The sequence below is a fragment of the Fundulus heteroclitus genome, chromosome 18, assembly GCF_011125445.2.
Source record: "Fundulus heteroclitus isolate FHET01 chromosome 18, MU-UCD_Fhet_4.1, whole genome shotgun sequence".
NCBI lineage: Eukaryota > Metazoa > Chordata > Actinopteri > Cyprinodontiformes > Fundulidae > Fundulus > Fundulus heteroclitus.
The window spans coordinates 6,683,804-6,703,752 of record NC_046378.1 but is presented as its reverse complement, the minus strand read 5'-3'; the positions used below and the strand labels follow the sequence as shown (position 1 = coordinate 6,703,752).

The following is a 19,949-nucleotide window of genomic DNA, read 5'->3' as shown; positions in this document are numbered from 1 at the left end:
GGGGAAACTTGTGTCCCCTATTTGCAGATGGGTAGCCCTTTATTGAGAGCGGCAATTGGTGCTATTTGGAACCACAAACCAAAAAGAATTTTAGGTCTTCCTAGGAGTAAAGAATATGGCATGGTATTCAGTGTTTCCCGCAGGAATTTGATTAGGCGAGGCGTAAGTTTAAGGGGGGGGGGGGGGGGGGGGGGTGCGACGACATGCGGACCGAGACGCGGACCGGGGGGGGGAGAGACAAGTTTTAGGCGGCCCGACGTGCGGAGCGGAGCGGGGGGGGGGGGGGGGGGGGGGGGGGGTTACGACACGTTTTCTTTCCGCGGACCGACTCGCGGAGCGGGGGGTTTCCAAGGGTTTTTTCCCTGCCATTCACGCACGCGCGTGTTGACGTCACACTTTTTTTTTTTTTTTTTTTTTTTTTTGGGAACGTTGGCGTGGCGGGGGCGTGAGTTTGGCGAGGCGGCCGCCACGCCAACATAGCGCTGCGGGAAACCCTGGTATTAGTGCTGAAATTAAGACTATTGCGCACCCAGCAGCTACTTCCTTAGGCTATATCAACTCCAAAACCAGTTATTGATCTGATTAATAACAGGCCAGCACCGGTAGCAGAGTGGCTGACACTGTCAAATAAATAGGAGAGTACTCATTTGTGTTAGCTTTGGAGAGGCTGGTGACTAGCATGCCTAGATTGGATTGCCTACTTCAAGGGTATCCAAACTTTTCAGCAAGTGTACCAAAATTATCAAGTCAAAAGTATGCGAGGGCCAAAAACCTGATTTAAAAAAAAATTATTAATTTTTTTTATAGTACTGCATGCTAAGAAATAGCCAGGAGAATCATTTTCAATTTCAATTATTAAGAGGCGAACAGCAGATCTCTTCACACTGCATTTATTTAAGACATGCCCTGTAGTTGTTTTTCCTGTTGTGCTTATGACCTGACCCATCGTTCTCACCCCATCAAATGACAAAGGTTACGTCCCATAAGCTTCAGGGTTGATCAGCCAGTGGAGCAGGCTAGGCCTGAATTTGGCAGGTGAAAGCTTTTACTTACCAGATATTAACTCAGGAAGAAATTTAGACTTGAATATATCCAGGGGAAAATCCATTGCTGAAGTTGCTCACCAAAAAACAACGTAAAAAAAATAAAATAAACAAAACATGAAAAGCAATACACACCACTTTCAGTCTGCAATACTACATGACATAAACAAAACAAAGAAGAGTAAATGTTTAAAACTTACAGCTAAAAATTACCTGATCATGGATCTTCCTATGCGTATGTAGGGGTTTATGTTTGCATTCACATTAAGAATGAATATGCATCTGGAAAGAGAGTGCAGCTTTACTATTGGTCAGCACAACTTAAAATGGTTTATGAATAGAAGAACTCTTTATGGTTAGATGTGGAATCCCGATCTTGTCTCCCCAGTAAACTTAATTCTCTTTTCTTTATAAGTGGTATAGACCAAATAGTCCATCTCAGAAGTAACTTCACTGTTAATAATACTTTGCTGGCCTGGCAAAGATGTGAAGAAATATCTAAATATATCCCGCACCCTCTCTTCTTGTCACCATTAACTTTGAACCCAGATTTACAGGCAGAGATCAGGAGCATTAGTTTGTCTGAATGGTCATCTAAGGGACTGTCAAATATTATGGACATACTGGACTCTGATTCTGTTAAACCCTTTGTACAAATTAAAGCCAATTTCAATATTTCTAATAGAGATTTCTATAAATACCTACGGATCCGTCATTTGTGAGCTCTCTCTGGAGGACAGGAAAATTACGCACAAAATTGTCAGAGTTAGAGAATATTGTTATCATGACCAAATCTCCTGAAGGATTTATCTCTAAGATATATACTTTATTGTCTGGCTCTGAATCCTCAGGTTATGATGCTATGAAGCTGGTGCGGGAGCATGATCTAGGGCTAACGTGCAATCTGGGGCTAAGGGTCTTGCTCAAGGACCCAGTGAGATTTGAATCCAGAACCTTGCAGCCTCTCCAGGATGCAACTGCCTGCTCTCTAACCACTAGACTCTTCATAGCACCGAAACAGCTCTACTGAAAGTCACTAATGATATTCTCATGGACCCAGATGATGGACTTGTGTCAGTACTTGTCCTGTTAGATCTCAGTGCTGCATTTAATACAGTTGATCACAATATACTATTAGAAAGGCTTTTGCACGCTGTAGGGATTATTGGAAAAGCAATGGCTGGTTTAAATCTCATCTGTCAGACAGATTCCAGTTTGTTCATGTAAATGACAAATCCCCAGCCCAGAGACCATTTCTGCCCCCTGGAATGATTTTGTACAGCTGCAATTTAAGAATGATTTGGCACAACAGCTTACACCGGGTCCAGGACAATTTATCCGATTTATGCCCCAATCCTCTCCGATGCGACACGCCCCGATTTCTTGGAAGGCCTCTTAAGATAATATTATGTGATATTCCTGTCGTACGTGGCGTGTTAAGAGTGATCTGGTCTGCTGAGAAGAATGTTGGGTCCGCTTTGACCTCAATTTGAGGATATTCAACAAGTTGGATAGCCTTGGCCCAATATCTTACAATGTGTGGCATTTCCTGAGGACACACAAGCACACAGCCTGTTTAATTTAATGTGTAGCAAATCAGAAAGCGAGGTGATGGAAACCCGAAGAAAAAAGAAAAAACAACTCACTTCCACATAGCAAATGTAAAGTCTCCACTCCTTTAACCAATGCCTTTACTTTTTGTCATTTTTTTATGTTAAAATTAGTCCAAAAACAATCTGCATTGTTTTTTACTGTCATCCATGTTTTATTTACTCTAAACTCGAGAGGTTTTGTAAAATTTCCTCTTACATCCAAATGTTCCTGAGAGAAATCTGTTTTAATGTGTGGTGTGTTGTGCTTGCTGGGTGACTATATGCCACACACTGTAGTAGCAAACCTGTTATATCTACGATTTTTATCGGGATGTGAGGAGTCTCGCAAGTTTTGAAAATCAGCTGACAATGTTTAAAATCTTGCTGTGTGAACTAGGCATTAAGTATTTGATGCAAATGGAGACCTTTTATTTTCAATTAGGGCTAATTTATTACAGACAAGTAAAAATCTTCTTACAATAGAAAACGTTAGGTAAATCTTAAAGTATTTATTTTATTAACCACAGCTTTTACATTATCTTTAATGACTTTAAGTGAACTGCACGGAAATCTGGTTTTATTTAATTTAATACAACTGGATACATCTAGCAAGGGTTTTCAAAGAAAGACTGGCCCAAATCCTGTTCTTGTAGCTAAGAATAAAAACTGGAGAATAAGAACAGGATCACTTAATAGACAATGGCAACTTGTTTAATTAAAGCACAAAAGTATTGCAGGTTCATATTTTGTGGTCCCCTGTCCCCAGGACTCTCATAAGAAGCCTCCCCATTCCCAGGCATGTAAACAAGGATGTGGGGTCTATATAAACAACTGGGGACCATTTTGAGTACATGCCACCACATTCTGAACTAGCTCATTGCTTTCCTGGGACTTTGGATTAAGTCCTCTGTGGGTTGATCATTTTAATTTTATCAAATGATGCAGCATCCTTCTGTTCCTAACACATTACCCATTCCACATCAGAATGGACATCCAGTTGAATTTCTTTCCACCTGAGATCTGCTGTGTTTCTGATGTGTGAAATTTCCTTTATTTTTTGGAGAGGTGTATTTTGCCTCCGCTTAGATTGATATTGTCTTGTCAATGAGTACTTCAGGGTGTGAGCAAAGGATTTACACTTTAAAGCTTGTAAAAAAAATCCTCTGTGTTCAATCATGGCAGATGATCATCTGAGCAATCAAGCATAGATAAGCAGCGTTCAAAAACAGTCGATTTGGACGCCTTTGTGAGATGGGATGTTTTGCTGCTCATTATAGTTTAAGGTGTTTTTGTGGATATTTTGTTGACTCCATTTACATGTTGGGGATTTTGAAATTATTCACTGAAGAGGTCCAGGGTTGCCACCCTGCCAAGACCTCCTGCCACTCCTTTGTTAGCTTAGTTGTGACTTGTCTAAATATTTCAGTTATGTTAAATCCTGCTACACTGAGACACCACTTTCACCAACACAAACACAAGGACTGTTAAAATAGACATTGGCACACGGCCACAGAGGAGGTGATGTGTGGCTTACTCAAATAAAGTTACAATGATTAAAAGATAATAATATTATTCTACAACTTTTGGTTCCTAATATGAAAATGATAAGAAAACCAAACAGTGGTCTTCAAAGTTGCAGCCAATTGGACCTTTTTAAATGTATTATTCAAAGGAAACCATTTAGAAAATAATCTTCTGTTTCTTTTTTAAATTATCATGGAGTTTTATGTTGATAGATTTCATAAATATTTATATTCAGGTTTAATAGTAGTGACGCAAAATGTGGCTGTAATGATCCAATTGTTCCCCTCAATATCAACATTTTAAAAACTAACCATGTTTTAAAGCTCAGTAGACAACATGTAATCCTCATCGTACAGACTATTTTAGAATCAAAACCTATTTTGCCACGCAGACGGAAATTTGGAAATGAAGAAATTACTGTGCTACGTGTTTTCTTAATTGTGAGAAAGTGGGGGACTGTATCATACAGTCTGTAAGTAATATAGTTTTTAATAAAGCAAAATTATTAAACATCTTTTTTCATACAATGTACAGTAAAATAAAGGTAAATGTAGCGTTTAGCATGTTTGCAGTTGCAAATGACCAATTCCGGTTAATGATAAATAACATAACAGAGAAAAAACTGAGTCGCACTCAGCATGGTACCACCAGCGTGACCCATCTGTGAGTCCATGGGGCGCGGTTTCGCCGACTCCACCAGAACAAACATAGTGCTCAGATTCGACATGCAATCTACACAAACTTAAAATGCATGAGCTCCATGGCTGGGTTTTAAAAGCCCAACTACAGTATATTCTATAATCATTATAGTAATTAAAATAAGCTTTAGTTTGCAGATTTTAATCAGATAATTTCGATCATTATATGCAAGTTAAGCCGCAACCGCACATACGTCTATCGTTATTCCTCTTTGATTTTTGTTAGACAAAACTAACACCCCTGGAGTCACAGAATATAAATGGGTCGCAGAAAATGGTGTAACACATATTATGGTCCGACCAGTACGGACCACTGAGCTATATAATACACGGAAGTGCTAATAGCCCGCTGTTAGAACCAGTCGCTTTGAAGCCACCAGCCGCCATATTGGTACTCCCTATTTTCCTCCAGTAACTAGGGAATATGTGCGCTACAGCATTGAATAACGAGGATTTTCTCATGTTCAGGGGGGGCTTAAGACTTTTAAAATGTCAAATGCCATATACTTTTATGTTATGTTCTAAAACTATCAATTACTGAGAAAGTCATGTTCTGAAATATTTTGCATTTTATTCATTTAAATATACATAAATAACATTTATAAATATATAAATAACAATATACAAAAACATATATTTACATATATGTATACATATATATACATATATACATGTACAAATATTTATATATACATATATGTATATTTAATATGAATAACATGTAAAATATTTCAGCACATCATTTCCTAGTAGTTGATAGTGTTAGTACATCCACTGACTGTAGAATTACCTATGAAACGATTTCACAGAGCCAGAAAACTGCTTGTTGTTGCTAACAAATCATATGGGATTCTGTGAGAGTAGGGAGTAGCAAGATGGCGGCCAGTGACTTCAGTTTTTCTGCAAAATCAGCACTCCAGTGTATTATATAGCTCAGTGGTACGGACGCTGTAAAATAGGCCCGTGCAGAGACGGCATTTACAAGTTCCGCAAAGTCCGACACGTAATGCGGAAATCAACGTAAGTTTTACCACTATTTACATCTTTTCTGTCGTTTTCTGTTTCCTGTGAAAAGAAAAGTTACTTTGGGTCATGGACATATAGAGTAGCTATAACACGTGTTCTTACTTCTGAGTATACACGCGTCTGAATGGTTGGAACTTTGTAGGTGTGTCATGTTTACCCTTTCAGAAGAGATTTCTCTGTCTTTCTAGTGTATTTTACAAGCGGACTAGCTTTTTCCCATCCAGAGTATTGTGCATATAAGTTTAGCTGTCATCCAACAGATCATCAAAAACTGATATTAGTTTACAAACATAAAAAAGGGATTTATGGCCAGGATGTGTGGCCTTATTTTACTGGCCAAGCCTTCTGTGCTGTCACCAGCCTCAAATATTTGCCAACTCCCACATGGTAAGCAGGTTTTACTGGGTGACTTTGTCTGGAGTTGGGTTGTCCTGTCTGATGTTCCTTTTTTTATTGTTATTTTCCTTCAGGTGGTCACTCCCTGCTAAGCTTTCATTTACATTCCTGCATCTGTGCCGACAGCTCGTGTTTTGTGAACAGCCTTGAAAAGTCGAGCTTTCAGGTAAGCATTTTGCCAAACCAGTGAACAGATATTTCTTATTTTTATTATCTTTATGGGCTTTGTGTTTTAACTTGACTGTCACAAGTTCTGTCAGCATCGGTTTGTATTCTAATCTTTTCTCATTCTGTAGGTCTGCCAGCCTGATACCGCCCTCATCCACCAAAGAACAGCTGTTAAATTTAATGTGTTGAAAACTTCAACTGCAAAGATCTTTGGAGACTATCCTGCATGTCATTTTCTTCACCGATCTTTCATATATAACTAGATCACACCATGTCTAACCCAACCCAAAACAACCACGAGGCAGCCTACATGTCTCTAACAAAAGGCCTGAGAGAGCTGGACCTCCGTGGCCCCTACGTCCCCAGCGACCTGTTGCTGATCGGAGACCATGCCTTTCCTTTAGCCATGAACAGCAAAGGTCAGGTCCTGATGGCTGCGTCTCTGTATGGTAGTGGGAGGATTGTTGTCCTGGGTCATGAGGGCTACCTGTCTGCCTTTCCCGCTCTGGTGGAGAACGCCCTGATCTGGCTGCGGGGTGACGGATCAGGCAACCCTTCTGTAGCCGTGCACCAAAACGTGAGGACGGTCAGCGATAACCTCAGCAGGTCCAGCTTCCAGGCAGAAGTGGTGGGGGGCTTCAGTAGCAATCTAGAGGCCGGTGTGTACGTGACGGACGCGTACAGCGTTGGTGCTGACCCAAAAGACTTGGTGGCCTTCATGAAAGCTGGAGGAGGGGTACTGATGGCGGGCCAGGCATGGAGTTGGGCCGCGGATCACCCTATGGAGAATACGTTGCATTACTTTGACGGAAACAAGGTGTCTGGAGTTGCAGGGATCTACTTTTCTAAGAATCCGGGAGAGGTGGAACACCTTCCAGTCTACCCACAGATTCCATCCTCCTGGATGGCTGTAGTGTGAGCAAATACTCTTTCTTCTTTTTTCACTCTTCACATAAGCTGTACTTTTTCATGTTTTTAGATATATAGTTAAATGGTCATAAAACCTTAAATGTTTTGACAAAGGTTTGTATGTTTACATTGGGAGTTTACATTTTTGAAAGTATTAGTTATAAAGTTTAAAACAAGCTATTGTTTTGAAGATTTTTTTTTTTCGCAACTCCCAATTATGAAGAAATATACATTTGTATTAGTTATGATGCTGAGGTATAGTTTTCAAGAAATATTCAGTTAACAACCCTTTACTCACTGATTCACTGCTGACACCTATCTGAATCTAATCCTATAAAACATTTCCTCTAATTCTTCCTTTTATTTTTAATGACTTTTCTTTACTTGCTTTCCTTGTTCAATACAGCGTAGGAAAGGATTTCGAGGATGACCTGCAGTTCTTACTCCACGGTGTTTCAGAGCTTGCCGTCCCAAATGGTTCACTAGCCTCAGAGGTTCTGGTCCATGGCCCACTTGCTTTCCCGATTGCTACTGCAGGAGGTGGACCAGCATTCCTGGCCGGATCCTACTATGGTCAGGGTCGGGTCATCGTTGCTGGACATGAAGGAGTTCTGAGCGCTGAGGTAATAACACAATATATTTGTGTATAAGGCATAAGTTTTTTATAAGTTTATCAGAACACAAAAAATACTAATTCTTCTCTTTCTCTTGTAATACATGATTAAAACCCAGGCAAATGCTTCATTTTGGAAAAATGCCCTACACTGGCTGGATGAAGGTCGCAGGGGTGTTGTTGGCGTAGCCCTGAATAATGGCGTTAATATCGCTACCAACTCCGGTCTAAAAATGGAGAAAACAGGCTTTAAGAAAGACCTGAGTGTGTTTGTGTGTCCATCAAGCCCCAAAGAGGACTGGGAAGAGATCCAGAACTTTGTAGCAGAGGGAGGAGGTCTTCTGGTTGGTGGACATGCCTGGTACTGGGCACAGTCACACGGTGGAAAAAACCCATTGACAGATTTTAAAGGTAACCCTGCATAAAAACCTTGTTATGATTATAATTGGTGGCACTTTCATCTGCCCCTCAGCACTCTACTTTGCTGGTCCACTTTGGAACAGCAGATTGAGAAGTCATGGAGGTACTTTAAAAACAAGGCCTCATTCACCCCTCTAGATTAAATCACCAGACAACCAAAAATATATCTGTTTTGGTTTGTTGTTATGGCAATCTGATCTCTGATTGCCATAACCTAGAATGGGTCATGTGACCTAGAGCTTGAGTCTAGGTCACATGACCCATTCAGTAACGGATCCGTCCCTCACGTTACAGAGGCTAGTTTTCGAGAAGGGCAGCCCGCACAGAGCATCTATATGCGGCAAGTGCTGTATATTAACCTGAAAAATCATTTAATACATCTCAAATGAAGCTAATACTTAGGTCAAAACTCACATGATGCTGCTTTAATTTCTGTTTTAAATTTTGAATGATTGTTCTGACTGTAGCTATAGCCAAAATGTATGTCAAAATATACTTTCTTCTAGTCTCTTTTTCCAGACTTATGACCATCATGTTCAACATTTAGGTTTAAAAGTAGCTCTGTACGATCAGTTTTATTGGACAACTAGGGCAACAGGCCTGATTAGCCAAAATTGGTTTACTGAGAATGTTTTGTCATACCGTTCTGGAAAAGATATGCTGAAACTGAAAAAAAAAAAAACCAGCAGATATTCACTACGGTTAATTCTAGGTGGATCAAATAAATAAACCGACTTGTAAGCTATTTCTGAAAACAAACCAATACTGGAGAGAAATTTAAGTTTGTAATGACACCTTGAGGACAATAAAAGAATTGCAATATGCATACAAAAAATTAGGGCTGATGCAGTTGTGTGCACACAACTTTTCTTCGCAGAGTTTGCATGTTCTCTCAGTCCAAAACATGCATGTTAGGTTGTTTTTATGCATGCGTGTATTGATGTTTATGTGCCTCTGTGTTACCCTGTGTTCTTCTGACCTGTTTTAATGGCTTTCAGGGAACATGATCCTAAACCAAATGGGGTTGAGCCTGTTGAAGTCAACTATTAATGCAGGTTCATACAAGGTTCCTGATCCCAGCCAGGCCATGAAAGATACCTACCATTTCCGCCACCTTTTGCACCGCTTTGCTAAGCATGTAACAGTGGAGGAAGAACTCAGCAAAGAAGAAGAGGATTTCCTCAAAAAGCTGGGCAGCGACTGTGCCACCTACTTGACCATGAATGCTCATGACTCCTGCCACTACGCTCAGGTGGTGGCAACCCTCACAGACATCTTAAAAAGATCCGGTCTGCCACAGGTGAGCGCATGATAACACATTTTAAGAATTCTTAGAGTATTTCTAAAACTGTTCCAAAATGTCGTTTGATGTTCTTTTTGCTCATAGTTGTCTCTTTTTGCTTGAACTGCATCATCATAGTTGTCTCCGTACCCTATGAACAGTGGATTCACACAATGACCTCTCATTTTTATTATTTTCATTCACTCAAGGTGAGCGAGGATTGCCCTGTCAAAAGTCCCAAAGACCACCTTCTTCTCAACGTTGGGACAGAGATTTACAAGGTTTGCCCAGATCCAGATGCCCTCTTGCCCTACCTCATCAGGGACAATCCATTGTTGCCAGTTGTCCGCAATCACAGGGTCAAGTTGGACGTCAACACCGCAGGTATTTTTATTCTACTGTTTTGTTGCTCATCAATCGAGCCTCGAGTTCATGTGTGACTTATGGCATAAGCTACATGTTTAGCCTTTTTTTGTTATTATTTTACTTATTTTCTACCAAAGATTCTAACAAAGGCTTTGGTTATGTGAGTGGGTGGGCTTATCAGGTTTGGACCTGGAGTGGTTTATATTCTGTGTTAAGGATGGGAGTTTTATTTTTAGATTCTCTGTATGTTCCCATAACTGTGGTTATGGTCTTCCACAAGGGTCTGTGCTGGCAATAGTAATTCCGTTTATCCTGTATATGTTGTCTTTGGGTGATATTGGATGCGATTTCAATATTTTGTATCGATTCCATGCAGGGGATCTGCAGCTTTTTTTTTTCTTCAGGTTTAAGCAAAAGTAGATTTCGACACTAACTAGACTTCCTTAAATATGGTTGAAGCAATAAAATTCTCAATGGCTGAAAAATTTCTCCAAATAAATTCCAACTAGACCGAGGTCTAAATCATAGATCCACATAGATTGGTTCCTAAAATAATGTGAAACTCTTTGACCCTCGCCATTGGCAATTCACTCAAGACTGGGAAATCTAGGGGGCGTATTCCATAAGTTGTTGCCCTTTTAATACTGACATAAAATCACTGATCACAGATTTGAAAATATTTATTCAGGCTCTCATCTAATCCCTTATTGATTGCTGCAACACATTGTCTTTTAATAAAATCCTGGTGCAGCTAGGGTCATTTCTGTGACCTTTAAAAACGTTTTTTACTGTAAGGCCCTTTGGGATTTGATCTGAAAAGTGTTGTATAAATCAAGGTAGTATCTGACTACACAATGATATATAGATAAAGTAAATTTTGAGATTTTGTGTTTGTTTAACAGGAGGAGAGGAGTGGGTCAGCACAGGTCTCTACCTTTCTCCTGGTATGAAGACATTTGTGGCCATACCAGCAGAGATCGTCAACAAAGGATGGCAGGTACTTGTGCTGTGTTAGTTGTCTTAATCATTTAACAGCCCTTACCGAGACATGAGCTGGTTTGAGCTCTCACTGTATAATAACATTGTTATGGTATTAACACTTAGAAATATTCCTTGCTGCTATAAAATACCATACATTTATTTTGTTTTGATTTTGATATGTCAACGGGGAGGGAACACAGGGGAGCGTGCTAAAAGTGACCCTGTGAACATATTAACCTGTTTTATGTAAGCAAGACAAGTTACCTTTCTTTCAACTTGAGGTATTAAAAATATTGAGGCTTAAATCTTCAGATGTAGTTAGATAGATTCAAAGTCAGTGTGAACAAACCAGCTTTACTTATTATATTTCTTTTACTCATGGACACAATAGTGGAAAAGTTAAAGGGGTAAAAAATGCGATGAATTTAGAAAATTGAGTAAATCAGCTTGATAAGGTGAATATAATGCCTTTTGCCAAGTTTCTCTTTAGAGAATAGCGTTATGGGTTCTACCAAGTGGATATTAGTTGGTGAAGCAGCGAGGTAGCACTCCTACCTCGATGATCAGCATCAACTGCCAGTGATTACAAGACTGCACTCAAATGCATCTAACTGGATTCAAATTGCACCTGTTTTAGGAGAGATTACTCAGACGCAGCAGGAGGTTGAGGAACGTTTCCAAAGCTTTAAACTACATTTAACTGTACCCCCAGATCCAGATAGGGTGTCAAACAGATCGTCTGAATGCAGCAGAGTTGAAGAGGCCTCCATGTGTCCACCAGCGCTTTCCGGTCACTTCTGAGATGACACAGGTGTGGAACCTGTGGGGAGGACTCATTTACCTCGTGGCCCCACCCAACACCCAGGCGGCAGGGCTGGAGGTTGTTGTGCAGATGGCTGTTCCTGCACCCTATTATAAATCAGGTGAGTGTGCTGACAGCCCAACCTTGAGCCCATTCAAACATTTTTATGTAAATAATAAATAGTAATACTAGTCGTTGTACAATTAGAAAGTCTTGGGTTTGACTCCTACTTCCTCCCTTCTCGTGCAAGGCACCACAAGTTGCCTACCATATGCAAAATGTTATGTAAATGTCTACACTGCAAGATCGGTGAATGGGGCGCTCTGACTTGAAAAGGTCAATATAAGCTAAGTTTATGTTAAGATACGATAAATATTTTACTATAGCGAGCAGTACACTGGTTGTGTAAAATAAAGTATAGATTAATGGCCTACACCACCATGTTCTGCCGTTTGTGTACTGTATTTTTTCAGACTAGAAGGCGCACTTAAAATCCTTACATTTTCTCAAAAATTTATGGTGCGCCATATAATCTGGTGCACCTTATATATGATTACCATTGTGCTTACTGACTGATTTTTATGTGGTACAATGTGTTTAGCAACAAAGCCGCTCCGCTTAATGAATATTCAGAGCATTACGGTACACTGTGTCACTACCTGATTGGTCTCCTGAGCTGTCTACAAGACTGCCTGACTGTAATGTCTACACTAGAAGTGCATTCATGTAAGGCAGCCCACGCCCGGAGTACGCGCTAGCAACAATAAACCTAGTAAGTTAATTTCATTTAAAAGTTAAGTTTATTTTTGCCTTATGTTAGAAACAGGGCAGGGTAGTCTAATTACTATGTCCTTCTGGTAGAGACGGAGAGAGCTCTCTCTTTTTCTGACCTTATGGTCAGAAAAATAGGGTAATAAAGAGAGGGAGAGAAAGTCTGTAGGAAAGTTATGCTAGAATCTCTTAACTATAGTAGACAGCATAACTGACTTATTTTAATAAAAGGATTGACAAACATCAGCAAGGTTTTTGTACTGTCAGAGGGAATAAAAAAATAAATTCCAAAGGGTACCAACATTGCTTACCTGAAAAATGTCTTTCTTCCACTCAATGGACACCCACACTCGCCTTTATGTTCTGGCTGCTGGCTCTGCTAGAGGCATGGTCCCTTCAGACCTTTTGGAATCCAACATTGTGGAGTTCCAACCATCCATCTATTCGTGTTGGGGTCACGAGGGGTGTCCGTCTATCGTTAACGCTGCGTTCCATTCGCCTCAGAAGTCAGAACTTGGAACAACGTCACTAAAAACCCCGTAAAAGGGCAGTTTGTATTATTTAACAAACTGCCCTTTTACTACCCATTGAATGCTGCTATCTCCAGCATTCAATGGGTGAGAGGCGGGGTACAACCTGGACAGGTCACCAGTCTGTCGCAGGGCAACACAGAGACAGACAGGACAAACAACCATTCACACACTCACACCTAAGGAGAATTTAGAGGCCAATTAACCTAACAGTCATGTTTTTGGACTGTGGGAGGAAGCCGGAGTACCCGGAGAGAACCCACACATGTACAGGGAGGACATGCAAACTCCATGCAGAAAGACCCAGGCTAGGACTTGAACCCAGGACCTTCTTGCTGCAAGGCAACAGCGCCACCCACTGTTTGTTTTCATAATCTTTTTTTCATAATGTCTCTTAAACATGCAAAGAATCTTTTCAGCATCCAATGAGAAGCCCTCTTTCCCTGTTTATTTTTCACAAGTCTCTTCAGTTTTTCCTGGATTGTTGGATCTTTGAAAATAGTTAAAAGTTCCCACTCTGTCCATTAAGGTTTTGCCATAAAGTAGCTAAAGATCATATCAACTTACTCCTGTGTAAAAAGGACTTTTTCCCATGATCTGTTAAAATCAATGGGCAGTCGTGGTCTTCTGTTCGAGAAAACACGTGGTTAGTACCAATCATTCCATACAGATTATTTTTCTGTTCACCAGTCCTATTTTCCAAGCTCCTTCTCGAGATTCATCTGGATTACTTTCCTAAACTGAAATTTCAACTAGGACAACTAGAACATTTCCATCTTCTTCTTTTCAGGTGTAACGACTGAAGCTGATTGGTCGTTGTTGCGCATGGCTCCTTCACCCTGGGCAGAGCTGGAGTTTGACAACATCATCCTCACCGTACCGTCGGAGACGATCCGACAGCTGGAGCACCCCGATGAGTTGGCGGCCCACTGGAATGACATCATGAAGGCCATCGCTGACCTGGCTGCCAAACCGCACAAGTTCCCACGTAAAGAGCGCTTTGTTGCAGACGTTCAAATTTCCCATGGTTGGTATTTTTTGGCTTACTCATGGCTATCTTTACTGTTTGGATGAGTCTTCCAAACAGTGCTGCGGTACTGCATGCTCTTATATGGCCTTTTATGTTCTGTTCAGGTTGGATGCATGCAGGTTATCCCATTATGGCACACAAGGCATCTGCAGCAGGACTGGTGAGCGTTAAAAATGCTAAGACCGAAGGAATATGGGGTGCCATCCACGAGCTGGGACACAACCAACAGCGAGGCTGCTGGGAGTTCCCGTCTCACACCACAGAGTGCACGTGCAACCTGTGGTCAGTGTACGTGCATGAAGTGGTTTTTGGGATCAAACGGGATAAGGTACAGGAAATCAGTGGCTAACACTGAAATCTATTTTTGTGAACCAAACTCAAGATAAAACTCCTCTTTTGTTAATACTTGCTCTGTATTTACCAATCCTGCTACACAGTGTACCTGTTTTTACTGTGGTTATTGCAGGCTCATCCAGCGATGAAGGATTCAGACCGAAAGAAACGAATCCAGGACTATGTCAAAGGAGGCAGGAACCTCAACAGCTGGAGTGTCTGGGTGGCCTTGGAGACGTACATGCAGGTAAGTGACTTATGTTGTATGGCCAAAAGTATTCAGTCACCCATCTAAATAATACCAATCAGGTGCTCCAATCATTTCCATGGCCACAGCTGTATAAAATCAATCATGCAGGCTGTTTCTACCAACCTTTGTAATAGAATGGGTCGCTCTCAGGAGGTCAGTGAATTCCAGTGTGGTGCTGTGATAGGATGCCATCTGTGCAACAAGTCCAGTTGTTAGATAAGCAGTCAATTGTCAGTGGTATTATAACAGAGTGGTGGCGATTGTTAATGGCAGCAACTCGGCCACGAAATGGCAGGGGTAGTAAACCGATGGAGCTTAGGTGCTTTGTGTGCAGAGGTCGCATACTTTCTGCTGAGTCACTGCAGACCTCCACACATCATGTGACCTTCACATTAGCTGAATTACTGTGTCCAGCTTCATGGAATGGGTTTCTGAGCCATACGTCACCAAGCGCACTGCAAAGCGTTGGAAGTAGTGGTGTAAAGTGGTGCGGACTCTAGAGAAGGGGAGGTGTGTTCTCTGAAGTGATAAATCACAGTCCTCCACCTGGCGATCAGATAGATGAGTCTTGGTTTGGTGGTTGTCAGGAGAACAGTATTTGGTTGACTTTATTGTGTACACATTTTTGTGGACGGGTGTTCTGGTGTGGAGTTGTTTTTCTGCAGCTGAGCTTAGCCCCTTAATTTCAGTGAATGGAGCTCAGAATGCTTCAGCAGACCAAAACACTTTGGACAACTCCACGCGCCCAACTTTGTGGGACCAGTTTGAAGATGGTCCCTTCCTCTTACATGACTGTGCACCAGCGCACAAAGCAAGGTCCATAAAGACATGGATGAGGGAGTTTGGTGTGGATGACCTTGACTGGTCTGAACAGAGTCCTGAACTCAACCCAGTTGACCTTTGGGATGAATTAGGGAGGAAATTGCGAACCAGGCCTTCTTGTCCAACATTGATGTCTGACCTCACAAATGTGCTTCTGGAAGAATGGTGAACAATTCCCATAAGCACACTCTAGAACCTTGTGGACAACTTTCCCAGAAGCGCTGAAGCTGTTCTAGCTGCAAAGGGTGGACTGACGTCATGTTGAACCTTATGGATTAAGAATGGGATGTCTCTTAAGTTCACATGTGAGTCAAAGCAGGTGATTGAATACTTTTGGCAATGTATACACTAAGGGCTGGACGATATAGAAAAAAGTATATTCATAAAACAAAAATCATTGATCGATATCGATAATTATCAACAAATTCAAAACATATATTTCAAGTGCAGCCCTGGCCATGTTATGCTGTTGCTTAACAACCTATTTTTAGATAAAGATCACACAAACACTGAATTCAAACTCAACCCTTTATTCAAACAATTTTTTTTTTAACCAAATGGCAAGTTTTTAAAAAGGAAAAAAAAAAGAACGTGTGCTCTCTGAACCCTTTGAAGGAGGCGGTGCTTGGTGACAGAGCGTTCCTGGGTCCGTGTTTGTAATTGGTTGGGAGGATGTAATGACTGTAATATTAACCTACATGATAGGCTAGAATGCAAAAGTAAGGAAAAGATATTCTATTGAACTTTTTATTGACCTTTTTCTTTCTATCATTGATATGTCTATTGATCGATATATATTGTTATTGAATTATCATCCAGCCCTATATACACTGTATTGCCAGAAGTATTAAATCATCTGCAGAATAATTGTGACTCAGTCTCACCAAAAATCCAAAAACAACTTTTCACAATTATTGTGTTAATTAAATGGTTCAGTAATGTGCTCTTTGTGTCCTTGTAGCTCCAGGAAAAGTTTGGCTGGGATGCCTTTAAGAAGGTGTTTGGTGCCTACCACAAGATGGACAACTTCCCCAAAGACAACAAAGGAAAGATGAACCTGTACGCTGAGACGTTCTCCCAGACTGTGGGCATGAACCTGACTGGATTCTTCAAGGCCTGGGGGTGGCCCATAGAACAGGCCACTGAAGGGAAACTGTCCAGCCTGCCAGCCTGGACCGATCACCCGATGGTCTAGCATGACCGCCTGGGAGAAGCTGATCCTTTATGAGCACTGACATGGTTATGAGGACTAGTTTTTTTTGTTTTGTTTTGGGTTTTTTTGTCATGTCCTAGTACTTGGGTGAATTCAGTTGCACACTTTTTTTTTTTTCCATTTATTTATTTCTGACATAAAGAGAATTCTATCCTGCTGGCACTATATTGTTTCTTTAAGTTAAATGCAAAAATCAAGCATTGGCTTTTGATCTCAGCAGCTAGCTCATAAAAGACAAAGGGCCATTGTAGCTTCTAATACACACACAGGAATACCATTCCTCCCTCCAATGGGAAATATTGATAAATGTATTAATATCCTACAGTGTAATGTACTTTTACTGCTGTGTTTATTGATCCATGAATTATTATATTGGTTTGCACATTACAGTCTTGGGTGTTATTCATTATTAGGAAAACTTTATTTTGGTGTCTGTTTTCAACACAATAACACTGTGAGTAACAACACTATTGAAAATGAATTAACTCAACAATAAAGTGTTTAAATGCCTTAATAGTTGCATGACAAAAATCAATAAAAAGATCATAAACACCTTTGAACCTTTGAAACAGCTTCTTTTCTGCCTTCCTGTCATATCTATCTGTGTTGCAGGGCTAATGCTAGGTACTATGAAAGAAGGAACAGAAAAAGGGATTCCTGCTCAACTCTTGGTTTTTATTTAGTTTTTTTCCACTAGTTATGGATGTGGAAATATGAAAAGAAATATCAGAATTATTCTGGTCCACGTCCTATCGAAAGCTGAATTATGATAACAGATCATTTAGTTTGAAGCGATATTGCATATTTTGCAATTAAAGTCGTTTGTGGTTGTAGTCAAAATCAAATTCGACTAATTGTGCAACTCAAAACTGAACAATTTTCATTCAGCTACCACAAGGTGGCCTGGAATCCCCTTGCACAGGGGTGTAGCTCTTAAGGGAAGCCAAAACAAGCCAAAAGCGCTCTTTTCTCAGGTGAGTTTTACCTTTTGAATAAGATTTGTCACATTATTTCAAATAAGTCAAATTTAATTAATGTGACCAATCCGTTCTGACCCAGATTAAAAACTCGGTTTTAATGTCACTAACGGTGACATTGCTCATTGCTTTCAGATCACAAAGTATAATCCACCCTAGCCCAAAAAGAGGTAATTAGGTGTACCTTTATTATCCCCTGCCTTATTTAAACACTAGAACTGAATCTCAGCAAATAATTAAAAAAAAGCTATTTCAGTAACGACTTCACTAAGTGAAACAGATGAGTTTACACACAAACTGACGTTTGGAAGCCTTCTATTAGTCATGTTTCTGCTTACAGCTGATGAAAACAGCATTTAAGATTAGAATATTACATCAGACCAGCAAAAAAAAAAAATTGTATTCTTTTGAAAGTCCTGTTTTCCTTGGCAGAGTTGAAGGTTCTAACGAAGGAATAGTAGATTTTAGAGGTCTGACAAAATGTATAATCACCATCTGAAAACCAATCTGACTGGTCATATCTTTTGCACTACGTTTTTAACTAATATATGTATTTATAAAATAAAAACGTTTTGCAGCTAAAATATGATTTGCAAGTGTTCAAATTTTGTGCATCACATGCTGTAATAACCTAAACAGAGGGTAGGAACACCTGCATATTCAGAATGATAAATGTTTAAAGAGACAGGAAGGAGGGGGGTGATGGGGATGTACAAAAGCTACTGGTGAGAACTGACCAAACTGCCTTTGCTTGTGCATTACACAACCTACCCCCACCCATCAGCCGTCAGAAACATCTATAACTATAGTGAGAACTATAGCTGGTGGGTTTGTTGCCAAGAGGGAACTGGCTTTCCTTGGCGCTGGCTGACCGAATGAGGGTTTGGAAAAAGCCTGTGTCATTGTTATTGTTTAATCACTGAGAAGAAGTGGAGATGGTGCTTCTCTCTGGTAATCAAAGCTTTGGGTAACTCTGGCCCCTCTGACCTTCAGGGCAAAATTCCAAAGCGTGTTTTTACTTGTTCTGAGTTTGTCAAGTTCCTATTTCACAAGAAACAGGTCAGAAGTAAGTTCACAACCAGGAAAACTGAAAATTAATTTGATGTCCTTCATTTGAAATTTCTGAACTAAGTTCAGCAACACAAAATTAAGGCGTTCATTTATCAGTTGTTCATTACCTAAAGTCTTCTGCTTATTTTCTTGATAGTCAGACACAAAATCCTGCTCAGGGAAACACAGTTTATGTCTTCCCTGAAAGATTACCTGATGGCAGCTAAACTCCATCCATCCATTTTCCAAACCGCTTATCCCTCATGGGGTCGCGGGGGTTGCTGATGCCTATCTCCAGCGTTCACTGGGCGAGAGGCGGGGTTGGCAGCTAAACTACATTACTGAAAGCCATTTAGTTGTCTGCCAAATGTGTTTTATTGTGTTGAGGTCAAAGTTCTGTGTAGGCCAGTAAAGTTCTTTCATACCAAACTTGCTCATACATGTCTTTATATACCATTTGTGCACCGCTTCTCATGCAGGAACAGAAGGAGCCATCCTTTTTAACTGCGACCCCACCCCCTGATAGTTAAATTATGAGTTAAATTTTATTTCTGATATCAAATATGGTGCAGGTATTATTGGAAAAAATGCCAAAGAAATACTGGGATTTGAAAATGTTTTTCACTTGGATTTGTAAAATACTAATTTTAAATAACTTAAACTCTTCCTTTGAATATAATTTCCTTAATGAGAATGAAAGATTGTTGCTAAGTAAAATCTGGGTTGGTTGACATCAGGGTTAGATATAATCAGAAAACAGGCTTTTGACGCATGTGTGCATATACAGATGTGTATATGCACACATATCCCCCTGCTCTTCAAGGCTGGCAAAAAAGGCCTCCATTAACACATAGCACCGATGCTATATGGCATTTCGACTTCTCTTCATAATGTTGCCACTTTATTCTCCACACAATATTTTCCGCTTAATCTCCACACAATACTTTAATTTTTATTATAAACTTAAGTTAAACCTTTTTTTGTAATGTACGGGAATTGGACCCAAGATTCAACCACAACAGGTCAATGACATTTTAACAAGCTTTATTGAATAAAGGGAAGCGCTTACGCTCAGGGCATGCTGCTTGCACTCAGCCTGGAACCCCTGACTGAGGAGAACCAGGGCTCGGACTGTTGACTTGAGGCTGAGAAG

General features: G+C 40.4%; 1 protein-coding gene across 2 annotated transcripts; it reads left to right on the top strand.

Moving 5' to 3' along the window:
* The first annotated feature begins 5,800 nt into the window (after positions 1-5,800).
* Positions 5,801-17,329, top strand: LOC105933212 (TRPM8 channel-associated factor homolog). 2 transcript variants are annotated; one of them, XM_036149772.1, is made up of 13 exons: positions 5,801-5,877; positions 6,354-6,445; positions 6,576-7,362; positions 7,763-7,979; positions 8,089-8,380; positions 9,388-9,689; positions 9,881-10,055; positions 10,940-11,034; positions 11,731-11,941; positions 13,912-14,148; positions 14,256-14,479; positions 14,618-14,731; positions 16,518-17,329. In XM_036149772.1, the coding sequence occupies exons 3-13, from the start codon at positions 6,719-6,721 to the stop codon at positions 16,749-16,751; spliced, it is 2,745 nt and encodes a 914-aa protein (XP_036005665.1). In that variant the 5' UTR covers positions 5,801-5,877; positions 6,354-6,445; positions 6,576-6,718; the 3' UTR covers positions 16,752-17,329. The 2 variants fall into 2 exon arrangements, with proteins under 2 accessions (XP_036005665.1, XP_036005666.1); XM_036149773.1 differs by lacking the exon at positions 5,801-5,877 and adding an exon at positions 6,156-6,270.
* Positions 17,330-19,949: the final 2,620 nt, after the last annotated feature.